Raw genomic sequence first — 23,799 nt, forward strand, 5'->3', positions numbered from 1 at the left:
CCCATATTCCAGAGAGTGGGTTCAGCTCCATCAGTGTCATTCGGACAAGATGAGGACATATTTCAAAAACAACTTAGCACACATTTAACTTTACATTCAGGTTTAAGCAGGGTGACATGAAACTCTGAGAGATGTAAAACAACAGCTGTGTTGTCCAGAAAGGACAAGAAAGAGGAACACCAGGACTTCTAAGGTATGTGCTTCCATTGGGGACATGGGACAGTGAACACTGCAAAAAAGGGACTGAGGAGAATTTGAGCCCTGTCCCCAACAGCCCTCAGCATTCCTTCTCAGTTGCTGGAGGAATTGTCTCACTTGGCTTGAGTTGGTCCACATGACCAAGTGAAAAAACAAGAACCCCTTTTGGCTCTACTATTGGAAGTATGAAAGTAGACAGAAATTGAGAATTGGATACAGTGATATGCAACTGACATCCCAGCCACTTGGGAGGCTAAGGAAGGAGGATCACTGGAGCCGAGGAGTTCAAGGACAACTTAAGGAACATAGCAAGATCCCTGTCTTAAAAACTCTTATACAAAGAGAAACATCATGGGGCTGGGAAACACCAAAGTCCAAAAGCTTTGAGCTTTATTTTACACAGAAAATAAAACATAGGTACTATTCTGCTGTACTGTAAACCTGAGTTACATCTTTAACAAGCCTATTATCAAAAAGTTACCTAAAATATTTTTGTTGATATGAAGTCGTAATGGCATCTGTACTCACCCTATGAAGTGTAGATTTTAAAAATTAATGACTATATTATCAAGTGATAGCCCAAATAAAATCCTTGTGTACAAGATTATGTACAACACACTCATTCTCAATGAGGAAACTTTTCATCCCCAAGGGAATCAACATTGGCTTTTTTACATGTGCAAAATAAGACATAGATACAGTACATAAAGAGACATACAGCGTATCTGTGGGGAAAAAACTATTATCTCTGGTATTGGAGTTACACAGGAAGGCTGGAAATGGAGCTCAGTGTCAGAACATTTGTACAGAATATACTAGGTCCTGTGACTGACACCCAGTATGGCCAAAAAGGAGTTACATAGAGGGTGGCAGCAGAGAAAGAAAGGCAAGAGCTCCTCAGAGTGCCAAGAATTAAACAAAGCTATCCCACCCCTGAAAAAAAAAAAAAAAAAAAAAAGATTTCACAAAACGGTACTAAGCCACTACGCAATCATGGGGAGGAACAGAAAACAAGCGTAGGCCCAAACTTGAGTGTCAGTGGGGGAAGGCTGGAGAGGGAAGGTGATTTTGTTTGTTTGGCCAATGTATGACTAAGAAGGAGGCAGGTCTGAAGCTGGAGCATGCTCCTTACACCGGCCTACATTTTTTGTACTTGTTCTCATTTTTCTATGAACATTCTTAACAGTTTCAAACCAAAATGTGTAAGGTTTAAACTCTTAAGCAAAATTAAAAAAAGACCATTTTTACAAACATTTTAAATCTAAGCATTTGGAATCAGAATAAGGACTTTGTTCCAATTTGTCATTTTATCCAAGCATGAGTTTCAATATTTAAGAAACCACGTGAGTCTTCTTTGACATCCCAGAGTTGTTAAAAGGGCTGACAGACAATACAGTCCATTGTGAACAGATACTGAAAGGTCTAAGAGCTCACATAAGATGACACAGAGCTCTAGTCACTATGGACACAGGAAGTACTGAGGCCATCAAATTCGCATGGGAAACCAGATGTCTAGGTGACAAATCACCACCTGAGAATTATTTTCTTGGAATCACACACACATATTTATAATCCAAAAGTCTTAGTATGGTGAGGGATTGATGGGATGGGGATCACAAATGTACATTTTAATGTTCATCACGAATGAAAAAAATAAAATTTTTATAGGCTTAAAATTGTCATTAGTGCATTTAGATTTCTGGAGAATGAATAAAAATGTAAAATACTTTTACAATAATACAATGTTATTAGAAATTATCCATATACTGAGGTCATTTTAGTGAGCTACCATTGTTTAAATATAAGAAAAGTAATTTCCTGATCCAAATTAGTGAAAACTTAAAAAAGATTGTCTTCAGAGGACATTATTCAAGGACATTTTTTTTTTTCAGATACATTCTGATACTCAAAAATCACTATAACAGAATTATAGGTTAAGTTTTCAATCAGATCCTTAAAAAGATGTCAGATTTCCATTTCTACGGGAGATATTTTCACCAGTGTGTTCAATTCCACAGGGTAAACCTTCTTCATTATTATTAAGAACTTCATACATATTAGAAAGATTGCCATTCACTGCTTTTTCGTCTTTCCGGAAAGATACAGGCAGACTTGCTAGACTAAAACTGACATCTTTAAAGGCATGCAACAAAAATATCCCCACAATGATTGTGAAGAAGCCACTTAGAGTCCCAATGACATCATCAACAGGCATATCTTGCCATTCTTTAAAAAGAATAGCTGAACAAGTTAAAACTGAAGTTGTAAAGAACACATAATATATTGGAGTCACAATGGAAGTGTTGAAAATGTCCAGAGCCCGGTTTAGGTAATTGATTTGTGTGCTCACACAGACCACAAGGCTGAGCAGCAAAATCCAGGCCAGGGGATGCTGCAGAACAGGCTTTCCAGCCAACAATTCTTTGATGGTGATGCCCAAACCCTTCACACAGGAGACTGAAAATGCTCCAATCACAGAGCAGATTGTTATATACACAAGAATGTTTGTCTGTCCGTGTCGAGGTCCCACCACAAAGATGAAAATCAAGGCCACAATGACCACAAATGTTGCAAAGACCACAAAACCTAGAGGAAGCAAAGAAAAGCTAGATTGAATCAGAATGCACATATAAAACAAACTCAATAGGAAAGGTATATGTTATCTCCCAATACTGTATCCTCAGATTTATCTTGCCTATAAAATTGACTCCTAGTTGGTGAATTAATTTTGAAATTTACTTTATGAAATTTGCAAGTTACTAATTGAAGATAACTCATATTCACAACAAAGAAAGGTAACATGTAACTCCAAGAAAATAATTCTCAGGTGGTGACTTGTCACCCAGAACAAAAATTAGCTTTCTCTTGCTCCTCTAGCACAATCACACCTATACAAATACAACCAAAGTACACATTGGAGGGCTGGGGGCAGAATGCTTGCCTAGCAGTGCAAAGCCCTGAGTTTAATATTTTACCACCTTAAAATACATGTGTAAAATTAAAATATGCTTCAGAGCTTAAAAAACTTATACCACTAACATTTTTAAAGTAGTCTCTTAGGCCTACTTAGGTATTCTAAATCACAAAGCAAGGGGAAAAGATAATCAGGACAGGGAAGGAAAAGCCGGTGGAGATTAAGTTCAGGAAGTACCATGGAATAGTCAACATTTACATCTACAAAAATCACGAGTTATGAGTTGTTTTCCATCAAAGGGACACATGTGAAAGCAGGGCAAGTATTAGAATAAGTAGCAAGCCTTAAATTAAGAGAACCTAGAAACTGCTGGGGTCATGGATGAGTATGGAGAAGAGGTATGCAGCATGTTTGCCAACAGTACAACCAAGTGGGCCAGGCAGATTCTCAGTGATCTGTACTCCACTGCAGAGAGCACACAAATGACCTTCTGCATTTGAAGATGAAAAGGGGGAAAGGGATGGGGTTATACCAGTAACCCTAGCAGTCTGGAAGTGGAAGCAGAACCATGAGGAATTCATGATTAGCTATAGCATAAGCTGAAGCTGGCCTATGCTACATGAGACCTTGTGTCAAAAAGAGAGAAAGAAAAAAAAAGGTAGAAATAAACCAAGGCTAAGGAAAGCTACTCTGCTTCAAACTCCATAAATAAAGGATATTTAAAGCAGACGGAAGGAAACAAGAAAGACAGCAATAGAAATATTTTATCAGAAATACTGAGTGTGTCAGAAAGTGTAACTCAAATAATACAGCAAATCTGAGAAAACTGAATCCTGAGCGTAGTAGCACATGCCTTTAACCCCAGCACTTGGGAGGCAGAGGCAGAGGGAGGTATTGAGGCCATCTTAGTTGTATACACTAAGTTCCAGGCAAACCAGAGTTGAGACCCTGTCCTCCCCACCCCACCCCCAAAAGAAAAGGTTGGATTAGACATGTTGCACTAGAACGTGACTTAGTAGCACAGAACACTCACACCCACTGTGGAGCATTATAAAGGTGAGAGAGAACAGGACAGCTGGTTCAAAGTCTACCCAGGCTGCCTAATGTGCTTGAGTAGAACCAGACAATAAGAGTTCTAAGAGGAACTGAGGAGTTCACATGAATAACTAAGCAAGTTATAACTAAGCAAGTAGGATAACTATCAGTTGAGGCAAATTTCAAGATATACAACAAAACTGGGTACAGTGAGTCGTCACATCTAAAATCCCAGGACTTGAGCCAAGGGCAGGGACCATGAGTTGGTGTCCAGCCTGGGCTATAAAGTGAGACACTGTAGAAATAAAAGGAAGTAATCATAATGTTTAAGAAAAGTTTTATTGTGAGGACAGTATGACTAAATGTACGATGACTACAGTCAAGGACACCAGATAAAATGTCAAGTATAGTAACACTGATGAAGCTTTTCTTACCTGGATCACCTAACTTCTGTGACATTTCAGTTAAGGTCTCAATCTCCTCTTCCTTTGGAGCATGAATGACCATAACTGTAGACCCTAGAATACTTAGCAAACACCCAATTTTCCCATGAAGATTAAGTCTTTCATTTAGGAAGTATGATGACAGAATGGCACTAAAAGGAAGAATAAAAGGTTGAACATTTAAATTAGCTTTTTTTCTCGCTTTTAAAAAAATCAACAGACTTGTAATGCAGATAACTAAGCTCAAACAAAAATACTTCTTTTCAACAAAGAAAACGTACATTCACTCAGAAAACTGTAACAAGGACTTCAAGGTTGCTCTGTTAGAAAGCTCTGACTCTCACCTGGACTTTTATGAGCATCCAACTAGTAGTAAAAGTGTGGGCTCTGCCCCCATTTTGCACTTGTCTCCTTTGCTCAGTAAGTATATCCTGCAATCATCTTAGATTGAAGGAGCAAGTCTGATCAATAACCATGGTTATATCTGAACTGCCTCCAAGCAAAAGCAATCCCTTACAGTAACAAGGACCCTCCTAATCACTTAGCCTGACCAGACTGATTGAGACTGCTTGACTGTGAATACTCTGGCTCCCTCTGTATCAACTGTGAGCTCATGTCAGTACCCCAGAAGACAGTAATAAAGATACTGCCCCCTTGTCTTTCCAGCATAGTAAGCTGATTACAGTTCCTGGCCTGCCATCTCTACGGCTTCTTTCACAGACTGGCATTTTGGTATGAGCCACAGAATCTCATCTAGGACCATCAGAACCTTTGTCCTAAAACTCCTAGAATAAAATCAATCACCTGCTTCACATACATTCAAACTGTGTATTTACCATCTTTTTACTGTAAAACACCACATGAAATATGCACTATAGAGCTATAATTTATATATTAAAAGTCTATTTCTAAACCAATGCTTCAAGTTTACCAAACTTAAATCTACTAACGTTTGCCATCATTTTAAAATTACATTTATTTATGCCCTCTGCCCCTGGCTCGCTTTCTGTCTCTCTCGTGTGGAACTGAGAAGACAACTGCACAAGTAGGCTCTTTCTTTTGCACAATGTGGGTCCTGGGGATCAAACTAATCATCAAACTTGCAGCCAGTGCCTTTTACCTGCTGAGCCATCTTGCTAGACCTTATGTGTTGATTTAATTGTGTACGATTTGCCTATAATCATCCTAAGTTACCTGCAAATACAGAGTCAGGAAACTATGGACTGGGAACATTTAATTATTAGTTTGCCTATAAATTACAAGTTTTTATAACTTAGTTTTACCCAAACCTAAAAAGAAAGCACAGAATAAACAAGATCATAGTATAATACAAGGAAAGCTAATAATAAAAACATAAAATAATCTTATTTTACATATAATTTATTAGCAAGGGTGATAAAAGTTCTCAACTTCCAAAATAGTAATAAAAACCCAGACTTCAAACAGGCTTAGCTATTTGGACTAATCACTACAATAACAAAACAGGCAGGCTTTAGGTTGGCCTTGCAAAACAATACCTTTGCCCAGTCTTTAGAGGCATACCGCCTCCCCTGAGACTTGATGTTCTATAGTAAACGAAGCCTATCTACCACAGTATGTGTATATTGAATGGTAAATGTTAGGCAAGTGCAACTTGGAATTTTCTAAAGTGGAAATCACTAACATGCTGGTGCTGAATACAAGCCGAAGCATCAAGTGATTTCTGTCCCACAAATCACTAACTATGCAAAGTGGTAACATTGAGAAAACATTACAACAGAGTATTAAAAAGTTCTCAAGATTGTTCAAGTGTACTGACATAGAATCAGATAGCACTTCAGTATTTTACAGACTAAAATACCATTTCTGCATGTCAAATGTAGACTCTTACCTTACAAGGACGCTGAGAGCGCCTAATGGCGTCACCAGTGTGGCCGGAGCAAATGCATATGCAGCAAAGTTGGCCACTTCACCAGCTCCCACTGAAGAGATGAACAAAAACACCTCTCAGACAGGAATGTAGTCAATCTGAATATGCCTGCATTTTATGCAATACCTACATATTTCAACTATGTTGTTTAATAACTTCCTTATCTTCTCTCATATATGTATTAGTGCTGTATTTTGGCAATATCTGGTACCCAACTCAAGAAACAAATCTATAGTTTTAATTTTAAAAAATATAATTTATGCTTAAAGGTAAGAAAGATATTTATAAACTAGGGTAACATAATTAAAAGAAGCAGATACTGATATAAAGGTAAATTTCACAAGTCTTTATTGGATCCTTTTTAAAAACCCAACCTTAGAGACATTAAGGGCCTGAGGATCTATTTTCAACAGAGAATTTTTGCTTTCTGCCAGGTGCACAGGCACTAGCAATTCAGGACAAAGTAAGAAGTTATCCAGTGATGAGCTAGTATACAGTCTACCTCACTCTAAGACAGAGCCTTTCAGAGTTCAGCCCAGAACACGCTATAGTTCCCATTTCTGGCAACCAAAGGCTAATCCTTGTTAGTCCAATTCAGAGGTCCACTATCTCTTACCTACTTCTTCTAGAGTACCAGTTCTCAACCTGTGGGTTATGACCCCTTTGGGGTCACATATCAAATATTTACACAAGATTCATAACAGTAGCAAAATTACAGTTATAAAGTAGCAATGACAATAATTTTATGGTTGGGGTCACTACAACATGAGGAATGTATTAAAGGGTCACAGCGTTAGGAAGGCTGAGAACCTCTGCTCTAGGGTGCCACTTCTAGAGCTTTTATCATTCCTGCAACAAAGGCTAGTCTTCACTATCACATTAGCTCTTCAGTTCTTTTGAAGGTGGTTTATTTTCCTCCAACTTTGTAGCATTTCCTCCAAATGTAATGTTGATCCATTTATCCAGTACACTTTTACTATATGCTTTAATACTGCTTTCTGTTTGGCTGCTTTTTGCTAGTAGTGGTGGGGAAGTACTTTGTTGTTGTGTTGTCGTTGTTGTTTTATTTTAATTGCTTTTTTGAGACCAGTTCTCAACCAGAGAAATGATCTCACACCTTTTGCTCAGGACCTCCAATGGTTTTCCACTTAACAAAGTAAAACTCCTTTCTGTGACCCAAGACGCCCAACATGACTTAAGGAAGGCCCTCGTTTCTCTGAACCTATCTCCTACTGCCTCTATTGCTCTCACTCCCTTACTAGTGACCTTTCTTTAATGCCTCCTGAGGTTTTAATATTCTAGTGCTAGAGAAAATCACTAATTCTGCCAGTGTAAAAGTAACAGTTACTGACATGGCTGGTTGGCCCAGACTTTACAACATGGTCAGGATCTTTTAAGAACTTGTGTCAGGTGTAAACATTTCCTTACATTTGGAGGAAATGTTACAAAGTTGGAGGGAAAGCTGCAATTCCATTTATGATGTAGTCTTGGAAGTCATACATCATGACTTCCCTGGATTCTGTGACCATACTGGGCCAGCACTAATTCCATGTAAGAGGGGATTCCCCAAAAGTGTGAATACCAGGAGACAAGAACAACTGGGGGCATCATAGAGAAGGCTATCACATTCACAAGGTAGTCACAGTCCTCAGCAAAGTCTGTAGTTACCATTTCCTGCATTTCAAATGCCCTTTCCTCATATGGCCAGATCCCTCACACTCTCAATTGTCTATTACTCAAATACTATCTTTTCAGTAAGGTTTGTCCTTTGTGGTCTATCTATTCTCCAGTTCATATCCCCCTTCTAGCTTTGCACCTTCCATACACATACACATACACATACACACACACACACACACACACACACACACACACACACACACACACACACACACCCTCTTTTAACCTACTATTCCTGCTTACTGTCTGCCTCACTTAAAATGTAAGCTGCTTGTAAATAGGGTTTTTTTGGGGGGGAGGGGAGGGTGTTCCCCTCTTACTAGTATGTCTTCGGTGCCAAGAACAATGCCTAGCACACAAGAGATGATCAATAGATAAGCACCTGTTGAATATTCAAGTCTCAGGTGTCTTAAGGCCAATTTATTTCACATTTTTAAAAGATTAATTTTGTGTCTGAGAATTTTACCTGAATGTATGTCTGTGCACTGTGAGTGTTGTTGGTACCCATGGAGGTCAGAAAAGTGTGTTGGATACCGTGGAACTGGAGTTATGGATGACTGTGAACAACCATATGGATGTTGGGACTTGAGCTCAGGTCCCCTAAAAGAACAAGTGCTCTTAACTACTGAGCCATCTTTCCATCCTCTTCAACAAAATAAACATGAACAGTCATATTAAATAGATACCTCCTTTCTAATTTAGACTGAGAGCTAATAAAGGAAAAGAACTAAAAATCAGATTTTTTTGTTCCTATTAACTTCCATTTACCAATTTTTTTTCTTTTCTGTAGCACTAGGGAATCAAATCTTAGGTGTTTTACGTATTAGGCAAGTATTCTGTTCCTCCCTACCCCCAACAAACACACTTTTTAACCTACTTATCCTGGAAATGTTTTTAAAGGCAAAGATATATCAAAAATGTTTTAATCAGATTTTTTAAAGATCTTATTCAAAATAAACAAGCAATTAATTGAGTTATTTTTTACAGGCTTAAATCTATTTTGAATTTAACTTATAAAAGATGTAAGTTTTAAAATTTACTAATATGAGCTATAACAACATACGTAATATTTTAACATATAGCTATAATGTTTACTTGAAATGTTCTCTATACATACTTGACAGCAGTCCAGCCCACCACAACCATTCTTTAAGATATGCATGGCCACCTTGACCTGTGAATGAAGAAATATTTCATTTCTTTGGAAGATTATCATTCTCTTGTAAAACCTGTAACAACTATTAAGTAATCACAGATTTTAAAATGTCTGTAAGATTTCTTGACATTTCATGATTGCCTTAGAAAAGATATGAGGATCATGAGAAATCTTCAAAATGTTTACATTGGTACTATACTCTTGAGTTAAAGAACAAACCTAATCCTTGTAGTTTAAATGGCAGCTTTAATAAATAAGGAAAATGAACCAACAAAAAGTAACACAGCTGGGCATAGTAATGCACACCTGCAATCCCAGCACTTAGAATTCTGTCTCAAGCAAGACAACTACAAGTTTGTAGCCAGCCTGTGTTATAGAGTAAGTTCCAGAGGAGCTTGAACTAGAATAAGATGCTTTCTGGAGGGAAGGGGTTACAGAAGTCGCTCAACGTCAAAGGCGTTAGTCTGTAAAGAGGAACACTAGTTAGATGGGTGCAGCCCCACTTGAGAGAGCACTACGGTCATGCAAAGACTGAGAACTGCTCGTAATCCAAACTGCCAGGAGACAATCTACTTTTTCCTTAGTTTCCCACTTGACCAAACGAAATCAAAGCAACTGGTATTTCATCATTGTTCATAAAAAACAAAGTGAATGAATTTTACAAGTCTATACTTTAGGATAAGAACAGGAGATGCCTTAAGACCAAGGTTGAAGGACTAGAGAAAAAAGCTGAGATGCTAATGTTTTTTTCCTTTGTCCATTAAGTCCTAAGAGACTTCTGTTTTATGTTTTAACATTGCTGAATTAGATCTGAGATGGCACAGGAAGAAAAGTGGTCCCTGTGGCTGACAATGATGGTCTAGTCTACTCACGAGGTCCAATAAGGTCTAAAATGAAGCACAGCCAAGAAGGAATGTAAGCATTACTAGCATTACTATCTTATAATTCTGGGAACTGTAGTAGATATCCATGGATTGAGCTGAAGTTCACTTACACTGAGTATCCCCCAAGGTCTTGTAACATATCAGCAATTTGAGGAGAAACAACCTACATCATTCAAGTCAATTAGTCAAGTACTCAAGCCAGGCAGGGCCATTCTTTTCTTCATGCAATTTGAAATCATCAAGAAAACCATCTAAGGCAGAAGTCAGAAATTCTACTATCATGTATAAAATATCCCAGGCTTCAACAAAAGCCTGGTTCTATTCATAGATCCTATTTCCTCCTGTGCAGACATAATAAAATTTAAACTCTGATTTGGCACTGGTCCTGTTCCTATTTTGACAGTAACTGTAGAAGTGAACAGTTAATTACTTTTGACAACTTATTTTTCTCATTACAAAACTGGTATCTGATTATCTAATAAACATTCAGAAATCTCAAACAGTTCAAATGTCCCAATACATTCACAAAGCATGAAGACAGTGTTTCTATACACAAAGCAGCTGAGTGTGTGAGTATTTATGTACTTCTCATACTTATAGGACATAACTTACCTGCTCTCATGGAGCCTTTTCTGGCAAGTCGCAGAAGGCCTTTTTTTTTCAAAATGAAACTCCCTCCAATGAAAATGCTGGAGGTCATAGCCAATCCCAGACCAATATAAAAGTCATATTTTCCACGCCCCAGGCTCATTTCGTTTGTTACTTAAGTTCCTGTGAGTGACATTGATCACAGAACAGAGAAACTGCTTGTACTGGAGGCAGGATGATTTAGTCTTCAAATCTAAATGATCTGAAATAAAGTGAGATTGTCACAAAATGATTAAGACAGCTCACATAAAATTCAAATATTTACTTCATTTCTGTCCTCATAAAGGAAAAATCTTTATTTACTGCTATTGATTAGAAACACATATATTAATCTAAACTTAGCACTAACCTATTATGTTTCTTCTTACTATGGCAAGAGATTGGACTGTAATACAAAGTCAAGCCTGGATTAATTTTATAAACTCTAGCTTTGAACTATTTTAACTATTTCCAACCTTAGTTGATATTCCGTAATATAATTTTGCTGTTAGGAAAAGAACAATAAATAATATAACCATACATAAATCTATGTTATCAACATACTTATCCACTTCCCAAGCATCCTTATTGAGAAATTACAATTTTTCTCATGCATGTATCCCTGGGGCTAGGTGTGGTAATACATGCCTATAATCCTAGCACTCAGGAGGCAGACACAGGAGGAACTGGAGTTCAAGACCAGCTTAGACTACGTAGGGAGACTCTAGAGGGGCAAGGGGAAGGAAGCTGTATGGATACAGTAGGTTTACGCTAATCTATTTAGCCTATCTGGAAACAGGCTGAGAAGAGGCAGTTTTCACACTATTTTGATAGCTAAGAAAGACAATCTTAACAAAGATACCTACTGAGATACGGAGTGTAATATTGTTGGTCTTTAGAGAACATCAGGACCATGGCACCACAAGGCTCACTCCACAGCTCTAACAATAAGCACAGGTTTACAATAGATGGTACATTTATTTTCCAAATGAGCCAACTCATGAACTTCACTAACGTAAAAACTAAAGTTTACAAAGCAGAAGTGAGAAAAACATACTTTCTTCCACCTTTTGGCATCCCAGACTAATGTAGCCCAGGTTGGGCTTGAAGTAAAAATACTCTTGCCTCAGAGGACAAGTTTACATACAGATCAATGCCACCATACTTGACCCCATAACGTCTCTGTTCAAACAGTATTTATTAGATGTATGCTAAAATGGTAACAGCTTTTTTTGGCTACGTAGCCAATGACCAAGCACTAACATGCACAAAGCTTTAGGTTTGATTCCCCAGCAACAGACATACCCATGCAAACATACATACAAAACAAAATTGGTAACCTTTAGTCTTCAACAGGGAGGCAGACATGAGAGACAGTACTATAGCAACAATGAACATGACCACACTGAGTTAGCAGCACTCGAAACAAAGGGAAAGACCAGTGGAGGTTCATTATGACTCCTATACACTTCAATGAGATACTTCTCATCTTCACGGATTTGAGACCTGGCTACCAGGCCTGATCTGGAGAGAAAATTATGTGGCAGGTTGCCAGTTTTACATATGGACCTCAAGTTCCACACACTTTACTTGTTCTTTGTACCCTGTCATCACCACATGCGATAGCTAATATTGGTTGTCAACTTTACTGCATCTAGAATCAAGCAAATGCAAGGCTCTCCTGTAAGAGATTTATGTCCTTGATCAGACTATTTGAAGCAGGAAGACCCACCCTAAATGTGGGTGACATCATAAGGTGCAGCCTAGATAAAAGAATATGGAAGAAAAAAGTGGTTTTTGGCTGCTTGCCTTCACTCTTGGCATGTTCAAGTATGTGGGTGCTGGCATTCCTTCACTGGTATTAGAACCAGCTGTGTTGGGGTTTTTTTCTCTTAATATATATTTTTTAACTAAAATATAACTGTATCACTTCTCTGCACTTCCTTTTTCCCTCCAGTCCCTTCCATGCCACTCTCCCTCTCAAATTGAGAGGTCCTCTTGCAGAGGACCCAGGATCAGTTCCAAGCACTCATGGTGGCTCACAATCACCAGTAACTCTAGTTTTAGGAGATCAGACACTCTCTTCTGACTTCCATGGATACAGAGGCACATGCAGTACACATACATACAGGCAAAATACTCACCCCCACAAAAAATAATAAATCTAAAAAAAATTTAATCCCTTTTATGTACATATATTCTTTTTATCAGTTCTGTTCTTTTAGAGAATCCTGACTAATAAACCTTGTGAAGAGCATATCTCACTGAGCCCACTGATCACAATACAAGGAAACATACAGAATTATCAGAGCTGACTCAACTTGTGAGCATAATCATGTTTACTCCTATATGCCCCTAAGACAACTAAATTAAACACTTCAACAGACTCTGTACAATAAATAAAATTTCCAATATGGGAGCTAAGGATATGTCTTAGTGCTAAAGCCCTAGATTTGATCTCTAGTTCTACACAAAATGATTTTTATTTACTTATTCTATTTTTTCAAAACTTTAATTTTTTGTTATTTTTTGAAGCTCTAATTCTGTAGCCCAGGCTGTCCTCAAACTTGCATTAAAGCTCCTGTCTTAGGATTTCAAATATTGGGATCACAAGGTAAGAGTGAGCCACCATACCCAGTTCTCATCTAACTTCTGAAAAACAAAGATTTACATGTAGAAACTTAGACCAGGCTGGCCTAGAACTCACAGAGATCCATCTGCCTCTGCTTCCCGAGTACTGGGATTATAGGCATGCGACACCACCACCTGGCCACATGAAAGGTTTTAAAACACACCTTCAATGATGAAAAGTTGCAGGAATCTCAGGGCAGAAATCACTACCAAGTCCCAGAAGCAAAGCTGCCCCAATAGTCTAAGGTAATGTCAGTCATGTGAAGGAGAAACAGGTCAGACAGCAGCATCAGTATAACATCCATGAGAGCAGCCATCTATACAAAACATTTCCAGGACGGCTCTTTCAAGGGATTTCTAGTCGTTCCTCTGCTGCTTCTGGATGAACAGTTGGAGACTGTCAGGCTCTAATTACAACAGGTACACGTAAGAAAAGAAATAAGCGAGCCAACCTGAGGTACTGCTCTCTTCATATGCCCAAACACTCGTCACCTTAAGTTTAAATGTAACTTCCTCATGCTCTGACTCTAACCACCAGTTACAGAGACAGAAACACATGCAGGGAGAAAAGAAGTAGGGCTTGTGGACAAGATGGACAGAAATTTCTATACACTATCAGAATTTTTTAAATGGACTTCTGCTGACACTGTTCCTATCACAGTCTACATGCTTGGTTTACTTGTTTATGAGCAAGTCACGTAAGATCCTAGGCAAATTATTGGCCTTTGAAGTCCACAGCTTTCTGGCAGCTACAAAGCATACTTCATGTTTTTTAGATCAATACAGATGAATAGAATGAATGTTAACTGACCCTAAAAAAAATTAAGCTGCCTATTCTGGAGTGGCCATTAATAGCTAATAAACAGCTTCATCATTTCAATCAGCACTGTAATATAGAACCAAACTGTGAGAGGCTATAAGCTTGAAAACTGAAAAATATCAAAGTAAGCTAGAAGTAATAACACTGGATATGAGTCTGGGAAAAAGGTAAGTAAAACCTAGCTATCAAACACTCCTGTCTCATAACAAGGTGGAACATGAAGACTCACAACTGAGATTGTCCTCTAATTTCCATATATGCACCAAAGAATACATTCACACACGCCAAATACACAACACACAACACACAACACACACACACACACACGCACACGCACACACACACACGCACACGCACACACTTTTAAGTACAAGTGACCAATAGACAAAAAAAAAAAAAATGTTTAACATCCTTAGCCATCAGGAAAACACCAATCAAAACTGCACTGAGATTCCATCTGAACCCAGTCAGAATGGCCATCAAGAAAACAACAAATGTGGGGGGAGGGTGCAGGCAATAAGGAAAACATATTCATGGAAATGTAAACTACAACAGCCTGTTTGTATCTGTATGAAAGTACTTCCAAAAGCTAAAAAGGGTATATAAAATCTAACTACACTATTTGTGGGCCTTTCCCTGAAAAAACTGCCAGAATGCCACAAAATTATCTTTACATACATTTTTATTACAGCACTGTTCACAAGTCAAAAAATACCAACAGCCAATGCCTATCAAATGGATGAACAGAGAAAATGTGTCCTACATACATGAGCTTTTATTCAGACAGAGAGAACAAAATCACATCATTTGCAGGGAAATGGATGAAGCTGGAAATCACTGTTAAGCAAAAAAAAAAAACCAGGCTCCTAATGACAAATATTTAATTTTTCTTATGTGCAATATAGATCACACACACACACACACACACACACACACACACACACGACAATTTTTTTTAAAGAGTACTACTTGGAGAAAAGAAGGAAGACAAGTGAGTAGGGAGCAAAAGAGGGTAATAAGAGAAAAAAGATATATGTCATATTTTCTTTTATATGTGGAATCTGTATTTGTGGGTGTGTGATGAAGACAGAAGAATTACTGGGGGAGGGAGGGATCAAAAGGCAAGGGGAGGGGTGACTACAGACGATAATAGAGTAAGAATATGAGTAAAGTATATGTACTTGTATGAAAATGTGGTAATAATGAAGCCTATTAACGCATATACTAACAAAGTTAGTGATAATAAGAACATGACATGAAAGGAGAAGGGATTATTTGACAAGAACATTGGGAAGGGTGAGAGACAAGAAAGGGGAATAGGGGTATAAAATAAAGTACATTTCTGCATAAAAAAGTTCTAATTAAATCCATTCTATAAAATTAATATTTCTTTTTTTTTTTTGGTTTTTCGAGACAGGGTTTCTCTGCGTAGCTTTGCACCTTTCCTGGAACTCACTTGGTAGCCCAGGCTGGCCTCGAACTCACAGAGATCCGCCTGCTTCTGCCTCCCAAGTGCTGGGATTAAAGGCATGCGCCACCACCGCCCGGCAAAATTAATATTTCTTAAATGATCAATATCATTGCAAGTTTGAGATGAGCCTGGGATAGTGAGAACTTGTCTCAAAAACAAAAGACATTCTTTTGTGACTCACCGCTTACTCGCAGAAGAGCTGCCCCAACAACTGCACAGCTGTACACTTAGCTAGCACCTAGGCTCAGGAGAGGAGGCACAAAAATTTTTAAGAGGCATTCGTGATGGGCAACTCCAAGGAAATAGCATTTTTAGACATTACAAGGCTGATACTAACACGAACTCACCGAGACTGTGACAGCACACACAGACTTCAAGTTCAAACCAGACAAAATCCCAGCACTGAGAAGGGGAAGTAGACACCAAGCTCCATTCCCCTGCCAAGAGCAATTTATATGTGGTACCTATTAAGAAAGGGGAGCCAGGCGGTGGTGGCGCACGCCTTTAATCCCAGCACTTGGGAGGCAGAGCCAGGCGGATCTCTGAGTTCGAGGCCAGCCTGGGCTACAGAGTGAGTTCCAGGAAAGGCGCAAAGCTACGCAGAGAAACCCTGTCTCGAAAAAAACCAAAAAAAAAAAAAAAAAAAAAAAAGAGGGGGGAGGGGGAATCAGTTTCCTCCAATGGAGTGACACTGGGTATATCAACCACACTCCAGAAGTCAGCCAATGCAAAACAGACTCCATGCTTTCTGTGTGCTTTTTATATTTTTTTCTTACTAATTTTCATTTTGTTTTGTTTTTTGTTTTTAAGAGGGAGAGAGAAAATGAAAACATGAAGTTGGGGGATCTAAGAGGAGTGGAAGGAGGGGAAAGAAATGATCAAAATATAAGGTAGGTGTGTGTGTGTGTGTGTGTGTTTGTGTGTGTGTGTGTGTGTGTGTGTATAAAATCTTAGTTAGGGTTTCTCATGCTGTGATAAAACACTATAGCCAAAAGGATCTTGGGAAGGAAACAGTTTATTTTGCTTACAGTTCCACATCATAGTCCATCATCAAACAAAGTCAGGGCAGGAACTCAAGGCAGAGCAAGGACTCAGAGGCCTGGAGGAGTGCTGCTAACCAGCTTACTCAGCCTGCTTTCTCACATGACCACCAGCCCCAGGGTGCATGACCCACAGTGAGCCAGGCACTCCCACATCAGTCACTGATCAGGAATACTCACTAGCAGCTGGCACACTGACCAATCTAGTAAGGGCATTTTCTCATGTGAGGTACCCGCTTCCAAAATGACTCTAGCTTGTACCAAGATGACATAAAACTACCCCGCATGGTATGAAACAAACAAAAAAACAACACTAATATTATGTGCTGCCTTGATATCTGATATAATGGAGAACTTTGAATTGTCTCACCACAAACTCCCCTCCATACCCCAAAGCTAAACTATCTTCATCACAGTAGCCAGGCAGTTTTGTTTATGCCATGTAGTGGGCTTCACTACTCTGCCAGCCTAAGAAATTATCAACTCAAGCAGTCACATCTCCCTCAGGAACTACAAGGTACTTCTCTAATTAAAAAGCCTGCCTCCCACAGTTCTTTATTATGACTATCACACCCATGAGGCCCTGCATGTTGTGTGCAGTGTGCTCTTTCTCTGGTTTGAGTACAGGAAACTAAGAAACTACTTTATACGCCTAGTGCCAGGGTCAACTCTGCAACTAATAAGGTAAAGAGGTGATTAAAATAATGCATTTTTAATTTTATGCATTTTAAGTCCAAATGAGATCATTCATTTTGATAGTTTAGTGGCTGGTGGCGGCTGCCTTAGAATCTAAATACAAGCCTCCCACTCCTCTCCCAACTGGTATATTTCCCGAAGTAAACAAACTGAAAAAGCAACCTTAATTCTAGAAAGTCATTCATTTTATCCTAAGATCAACAAAAGTTAATTGCTCCTATTTTTATTATGCCTTACATATGAATTTCCTTCACAAGTTTCATGAGACTGTTTAAAATCTGTTTTCCCTTTTCTTTTCCTTTTTCCCTATATACTAACCAAACATAGAAAGTCAAGAGGGCTTTGGGGGCAAGTTGACTCATATACACGTGGTTTTAAAAAATTCTCAATTACTGTTCTGTCTTTGAAGACAAACTTTAAAAAATTATTTAAATAATTATTTTATGTTTAAGTGTTTTGCCTACATGTATGTATGTATGCATGTGAGTTGCTGGTGCTCCTGAAGAGGGTGTCAGGTCTCCTGAGACAGGAGCTGGGAATGTCTGTGAGTGCTGGTCCTCTGTAAGAGCAACAAGTGCTCTGAACCACTGAGCCAGACCTTCAAACCCCAGAAGATAAACTCTTCATCTCCAAACTCACTAAGTTCCTTAAAGGCAATTACTTTGATTATCTGTGGTGGTTATCCACAAAAGCACTGATTTGTGATAGCAAATTTGATGTGAATGACTTTCTAGAATTAAGGTTGCTTTTTCAGTTTGTTTACTTCTGCAAATATACCAATTGGGAGAGGAGTGGGAGGCTTGTCTTCAGATTCTAAGGCAGCCACCAGCCACTAAACTATGAAAATGAATGATCTCATTTGGCCTTACAGTTTAATAATAGGACAAATGTGTGGATGCCCCAGAAGAAATGAGTTGCTTTGCTAGTCTCTGGTCTGGTATTAAGTACTCTGTTCCTACTCTCTGTAACTGAAGGTCAATCACAGTGACAGCACATGCCATAGACATATGTAAGACAGGGCCCAGCTTACAGAGAGCTGAACAAGAAAACATAGGGGGTATGAAAGATGGTTCAGCAAATAAGAGGACCCAAGTTCAACCCCCAGCACCCATGTTTCAAAAAGCTGGGTATGTCCTTATCAGTACCTATAACGCCAGTTCTAGGAATAGGAGGGAGAAGCCAGAGAAATAGGATTGCTCAGGCTTGCTTGCTGTCAGCACAGCTACAGGTTGAGTGAGATAGCAATTAACAGAGCAGGACACCCAACACCTTCCTCAAGCTTCCACATGTGTACCCACCTACACAGAGCATATTTGGTACATTTCAGGGCTGGGAGTAAGGCTCATCAGCCTGTGTGCAGCCTGGGTAGAAAGGGAAAAGCAAACGCTAAATTTAACTTCAACTAGATTTCTAAGCAAAAGATGATGGGGAACCTACCCTGTCTATTTCTCAGGAGGCCTCAGACAGAATGGCCCCTAACTGTTACTATCATGTACATATGAGATTGTTTAGTAAATATACTGAGCAGTTATTTATATACTAGGCACTGGAGTTCAAAAGCCCAGGGAACCCTCAATCAAAAGTTCCCATGTTCAAGCATCACACAGTAGAAAATGAAAATAATAAATTCAATTTTTGTTTATTGACACAGGGCTTCAATGTATGGCCCTGGCTGGCCTAGAACTAGATTTGTAAACCAGGCTGGCCTTAGACTCACAGAAATCTACCTGCCTCCACCTCCCAGTGCTGGGATTAAAGCAGTACACCACCATACCTAGTCCAATAAATTCCAATCTTGTTTTGTTGAGACAAAATCTCTCTATGTAGCTGTGACTGTCCTGAAACTTTCTATATAGACTAGGCTCATCTCAAACTCTACCTCTGCCTCCCAAGTGCTGGGATTAAAGGCATGCACCACCATGCCTGGCTAGATTCAATTCTTAAGCACATTTTAGAACTTCCATTAAATACAAACTTTTAAACTTCCATTAAGTACAAATATGTGCAAAGGAAAATACATCTCGAAAAATCTAATAAACTTGATCTGCTTTCACTTATACTACAGAGAACATGTATTTTAAGGAATAGGAGGTGGGTATGGTAATATTCTAATATATATAAAACCTACATTGAGACTTTCTTTCTTTTCTTTTTCTTTCTTTTTTTTTTTTTTTTGGTTTTTCAAGACAGGGTTTCTCTATAGCTTTGGACCTTGTCCTGGAACATGCTCTGTAGACCAGGCTGGCCTTGAACTCACAGAGATCCACCTGCCTCTGCCTCCCGAGTGCTGAGATTAAAGGCATTCACCAATACCACCCGGCTCATTGAGACTTACTTTACAAAATGACAAACAAGAAACTTCATCACCAAAATTAGCAAACTTAAAAATTACACCAACTCAAGTATATCTACAGTTTTAAACTTGGCAATTTTTCCTGTTTCTTTTCCGTAAGGGCTTGGGAAGATATGTGGAAGAGGCCAGGAATGAGAAAACAGGCAGACATTAAATAACTTGTCATGCACCAGCAGGTAGCAGACCCAGGGCTCAATCCAGGTTTCATCCTTAGTTCTCTCCTTTTCCCAATGGATGTCTCCTAGTCACAACATGTTGGCAGCTAAAACCAGAATTCCAGTGTAGTTACCTTCTCTACCCCATGTATTCCTCCTACTACTCTGACAATGCTGTCACCACCCTTAGCACCCAAAGTGGACAAAATAGGTATTCCACTGTAGGGCAGGTCTGGTACCAGCTCTGCTTAATCAGATCTGCACCCCCATGTCTTCTGGCCCTAATCCAATTTAAACCATACAATGCTGTCAACTGGGGTAGAAAGCATCTTTGCCAATCTTACTCTCCTGCTTAAAAATTTAGGAGTTAGGGTGTAGTACATAGATAACATGGGCAATAAAATAAAATAAAATAACACCTCAGAATGATTACCCACTATTTACCAGTCTTAATTTCCTAACCCAATAACTAAAACCCTTCATTTTTCAACATCTAATTCTTAAATCTCATTTCTAAACTATGTTCCACATACCTTGTGCTCTTTCCCAGGTCAGGGTACTGCCATCTAACCTGTTCCTGCTTCTGTTTATTCACTCTGCCTCCGCTGCAAAGGACCCAATCAAAAAGTGCTCCTATACGCAAGCGCTGCTTCAACTCCAGAAGCCAAATCAATTACCGTGTTTTATGAATTCCCTGTCTTCAGACTGTACCATTCTGGATTTTCTAACCTATATTACTTTCATAGATCCTAACCTCCTTCTCTGTGACTCAGAAAAGAACTGGCTTGCCTAACACATTTACTTAAACAAAGATGTTCTGAGTACATAATGTATTTATGAACAGGGAAAAAAACTCACCAAAACTCATTTTCATGACAGTTACATCTCAGGAGGAGGCGGGGTAAAACAACAAATAAAAGGACATTGCAAAGTGGTAAATGATGTGGTGAAAAAAGCATATGAGGGCTAAGAGCTAAGGGAAGAGGTCTTGATGAGGTAACACTGAGCAGACTTGAAAGGGATGGAAAAAAAACAAATCAGCAATACAAATGCAAGCTCTGACATAAGAGCAGATATGCTGTTCTCTGGGAAAGGAGAGACTATTATGGTTGATCCTAAGTGAGCAAGTTAGGTGGACACCATAGCAGAATAACATTCTGTGTCAGACCATGTGGGCGCCCCTAGAAGCAAGACACAAAGCCAAAAGGCAGAAAACACACCTGCAATCCATTTATTTTGCCAGACCACAAGTTACTTTTACCTACAGTCACCATAGAACTTTATACAAGTGTTAACTTTATAAATTTATTTACACAAAATTAATAATTAGGTATATTCAAAATGTTATGGCTGGGCATGTTTTAATCTAAAATATATGCTTAGATCTACAGTACAGAAACACTCTTTTTAGTTTGTCAAGTAGGGACTTTTAAAAATCTAATACGATTTTTATTAACTATAATTTTCATGTTATACATTAAATTTCACAACTTACTCTCCATACCTGTGACCTAATGACCTAATTCTCCATGACCTAATTCTCTCATTTACCCCACCATCATCACCATGTCCCTACAGAGAAGTTCTTGTGTATATCACAACATACATGGATAAAATAAGTCAGAAGCTTATTTTATATTTTCTATACAAAAAAAGGGTACTATTTAGTCATGTGTAGATCATTTTATATCTTCAAAAACAAGCGGAACTGTTTTTTTCTTATGGCTAATAACACTTTACACAACAGCAGAAGACAGCATTACTTCTACTTTACAGCCACAGAAAACATCCCTCACAACGCAGGCACTCAGGAGAGGGTCACTCGGGAAAGTGACTCTGCTACTCCTGACTGCTACATCTTGTCTTAAAATTTTAGAGTTTGTTGTTTTTAAAACAAGACAAAGGGGTTTCCTCATGTAGTCCAGGCTGGCTTTGATCTTGAAATAAATCCCCCTGTACCAGCCTCCTGCATGCTGGAATTACAGACTTGTGCCACTATATCTGGCTCTAAAAGTTCAGTTCTTAAGTCTTTACTTCTACATGGTTTTTGTCGCTATCTAAAGCTTTTAGTAGCCTTAACTTCACATTTAGCTAATTTTTCTTGTGTGTGCATGCCAGCACGTGGCAGGGAGATTCCCATGTGAGACCACATCTGTGGAAAACATCGTGTCCTTGGTCAATCTCCACCTTATTTTTCCAGACGGGGTCTCTCAATGAACCTGGAGCTTACTGATTCTACAAGACTAGCTGGACAGGTGTGTTCTGCTAGATGTCGGGCTTTTTAGGAGGGTGATCAGAGGTAAGCACTTGACCAACTGAGCCATCTCCCCAGTTCCTTGGCTAATAATTTAAAAACCATATTTATAAATACTACAGAACCCAATCTCCAACCTAACTTAGCAACACTGTTAGAAATTAAAGTTTTAACTTACATGTAAGTTTAATGTGGTCCTTCTTTTTAAAAGCAGAGATGACTTATTCATTCTCATTTTCTTGGAAATGCTATCCTTTATTCCCATGTAAAGTATTCAACCATGGCAGAGTAGTTGCACCCTGGAAAGGAAATATGAAAGTAGGTGAAAGGACTGAAAATTACTAAATATTTTTTAAAATACAGATACTGGCCTCCATGTTCTTTTCATTTATCAAGTACTATAAAAACCACAGCTGACTGGAATGAAATGACCTCTGCTCTTCGACTTCCTCTTCTAACTTTAAAGTACCAAATGGGCACATGATACAGAATCTCAAGAAACAGAACTTAAGACGTAGTCCTAAACTAAATGTCCTGACATTATAGCAAAAGCATGAAAGAGGCATGAACCCAAAACATTGCGTTTTGTGTAACTGCACAAAAACTAAGATATCATCGACCCTATTAAGTCCTGGGGAATTAAAACAAGCATGATCAAAACGTTATAGCAGGCTGAAACCATCTGCTAAAAACTCCTGAAGGCAAATAAAACTGATATACAGAACTTATCGAGCACGCGACCGGACAGGGCCAACCAGCCAGACTTCCGCCGGATTGAATGGCAATCCGACTCACCATGGACTTCCTCACTGCGGATCACTAGGGTGGCTGCGTCCACCTCCGAACACGCGAAAAAAGAAGTCGCCCCGGGGGCCTCTCTCCGCCCTCTGACGGCGGAGACTGGCCTCAGCTCAGCCCCGGAGCTTGCTTACAGGAAGTAGCTACCTTAGGGCAGTGGCAGGCCGGCGGGCGACGCGGCTCCCTCCGGGACCCGACCCAGGTGCCCGCTCACACCCCCACGCAGGCGGCTCGCTTCTGCGCGCGCACGGCCACCGCCTCCGGCGACGTCCCGCGGGAAGTTCGTGCATCCGGGACTGCAGTGAGCGCCGCCTCCTCCATGGGAGAGCCAAGAGGAGCCTACCTCGGACAGCCTTCGGCGGCACCGCCGCCAGCACCAGAGCAGCCGCCGAGAACCTGGACGCAGCTTAGTGACGTAAACACGCGCGCGCGGGGGCGGGGCGGGCACAGCTCAGGCCCCGCCCCGCGCTGGCCTGGCGAGGATCGTCGCTCTGTCCGGACAGCGATCTGGAGGAGACTGGCGTCTTTGGGAGGTGGCTTTTGACCACCGACTTATCTCAAAGCAAGCCCTATGTGCCTCGTATTTAAAATATGATTTCCTAGGAGCGTTCACGTGGGACCTTTGGGGCTGAGGGTGTCGGTTTGACCGCAAAGGGTAGAAGTGGGAGGGACAAGGAGGCAAATTTCCAGGGAAAGGGCAAGTGGTTGATTTGGTAAGGTTTGTGGTTTGGTAAA

At 39.6% G+C, this 23,799-nt stretch overlaps 1 protein-coding gene across 5 annotated transcripts; it reads right to left on the bottom strand.

Moving 5' to 3' along the window:
• Positions 1-571: 571 nt before the first annotated feature.
• On the bottom strand, positions 572-23,479 carry Nipa2 (NIPA magnesium transporter 2). 5 transcript variants are annotated; one of them, XM_076543900.1, is made up of 8 exons: positions 23,408-23,479; positions 22,445-22,565; positions 11,713-11,787; positions 10,832-11,069; positions 9,297-9,353; positions 6,461-6,551; positions 4,582-4,742; positions 572-2,784 (listed from the first exon to the last, which is right to left on the bottom strand). In XM_076543900.1, exons 4-8 carry the CDS (start codon positions 10,968-10,970, stop codon positions 2,153-2,155), a joined length of 1,080 nt encoding a protein of 359 aa, XP_076400015.1. In that variant the 5' UTR covers positions 10,971-11,069; positions 11,713-11,787; positions 22,445-22,565; positions 23,408-23,479; the 3' UTR covers positions 572-2,152. The 5 variants fall into 5 exon arrangements, with proteins under 5 accessions (XP_076400015.1, XP_006979719.1, XP_006979717.1 ...); XM_006979657.4 differs by lacking the exon at positions 11,713-11,787; XM_006979655.4 differs by lacking the exons at positions 11,713-11,787; positions 23,408-23,479 and adding an exon at positions 23,212-23,351.
• Positions 23,480-23,799: the final 320 nt, after the last annotated feature.

The sequence above is a fragment of the Peromyscus maniculatus genome, chromosome 1, assembly GCF_049852395.1.
Source record: "Peromyscus maniculatus bairdii isolate BWxNUB_F1_BW_parent chromosome 1, HU_Pman_BW_mat_3.1, whole genome shotgun sequence".
Taxonomy (NCBI): domain Eukaryota; kingdom Metazoa; phylum Chordata; class Mammalia; order Rodentia; family Cricetidae; genus Peromyscus; species Peromyscus maniculatus.

Coding starts and splice junctions, on each gene's coding strand:
- Nipa2 (XM_006979657.4), bottom strand. CDS start 10,970: ATGAGCCTGGGGCGTGGAAAATATGACTTTTATATTGGTCTGGGATTG. Junction 9,354..10,831: donor AAAAGGCTCCATGAGAGCAG/GTAAGTTATGTC, acceptor CTTCATTCACAG/GTCAAGGTGGCCATGCATAT. Junction 6,552..9,296: donor GTGGGCTGGACTGCTGTCAA/GTATGTATAGAG, acceptor TCATCTCTTCAG/TGGGAGCTGGTGAAGTGGCC.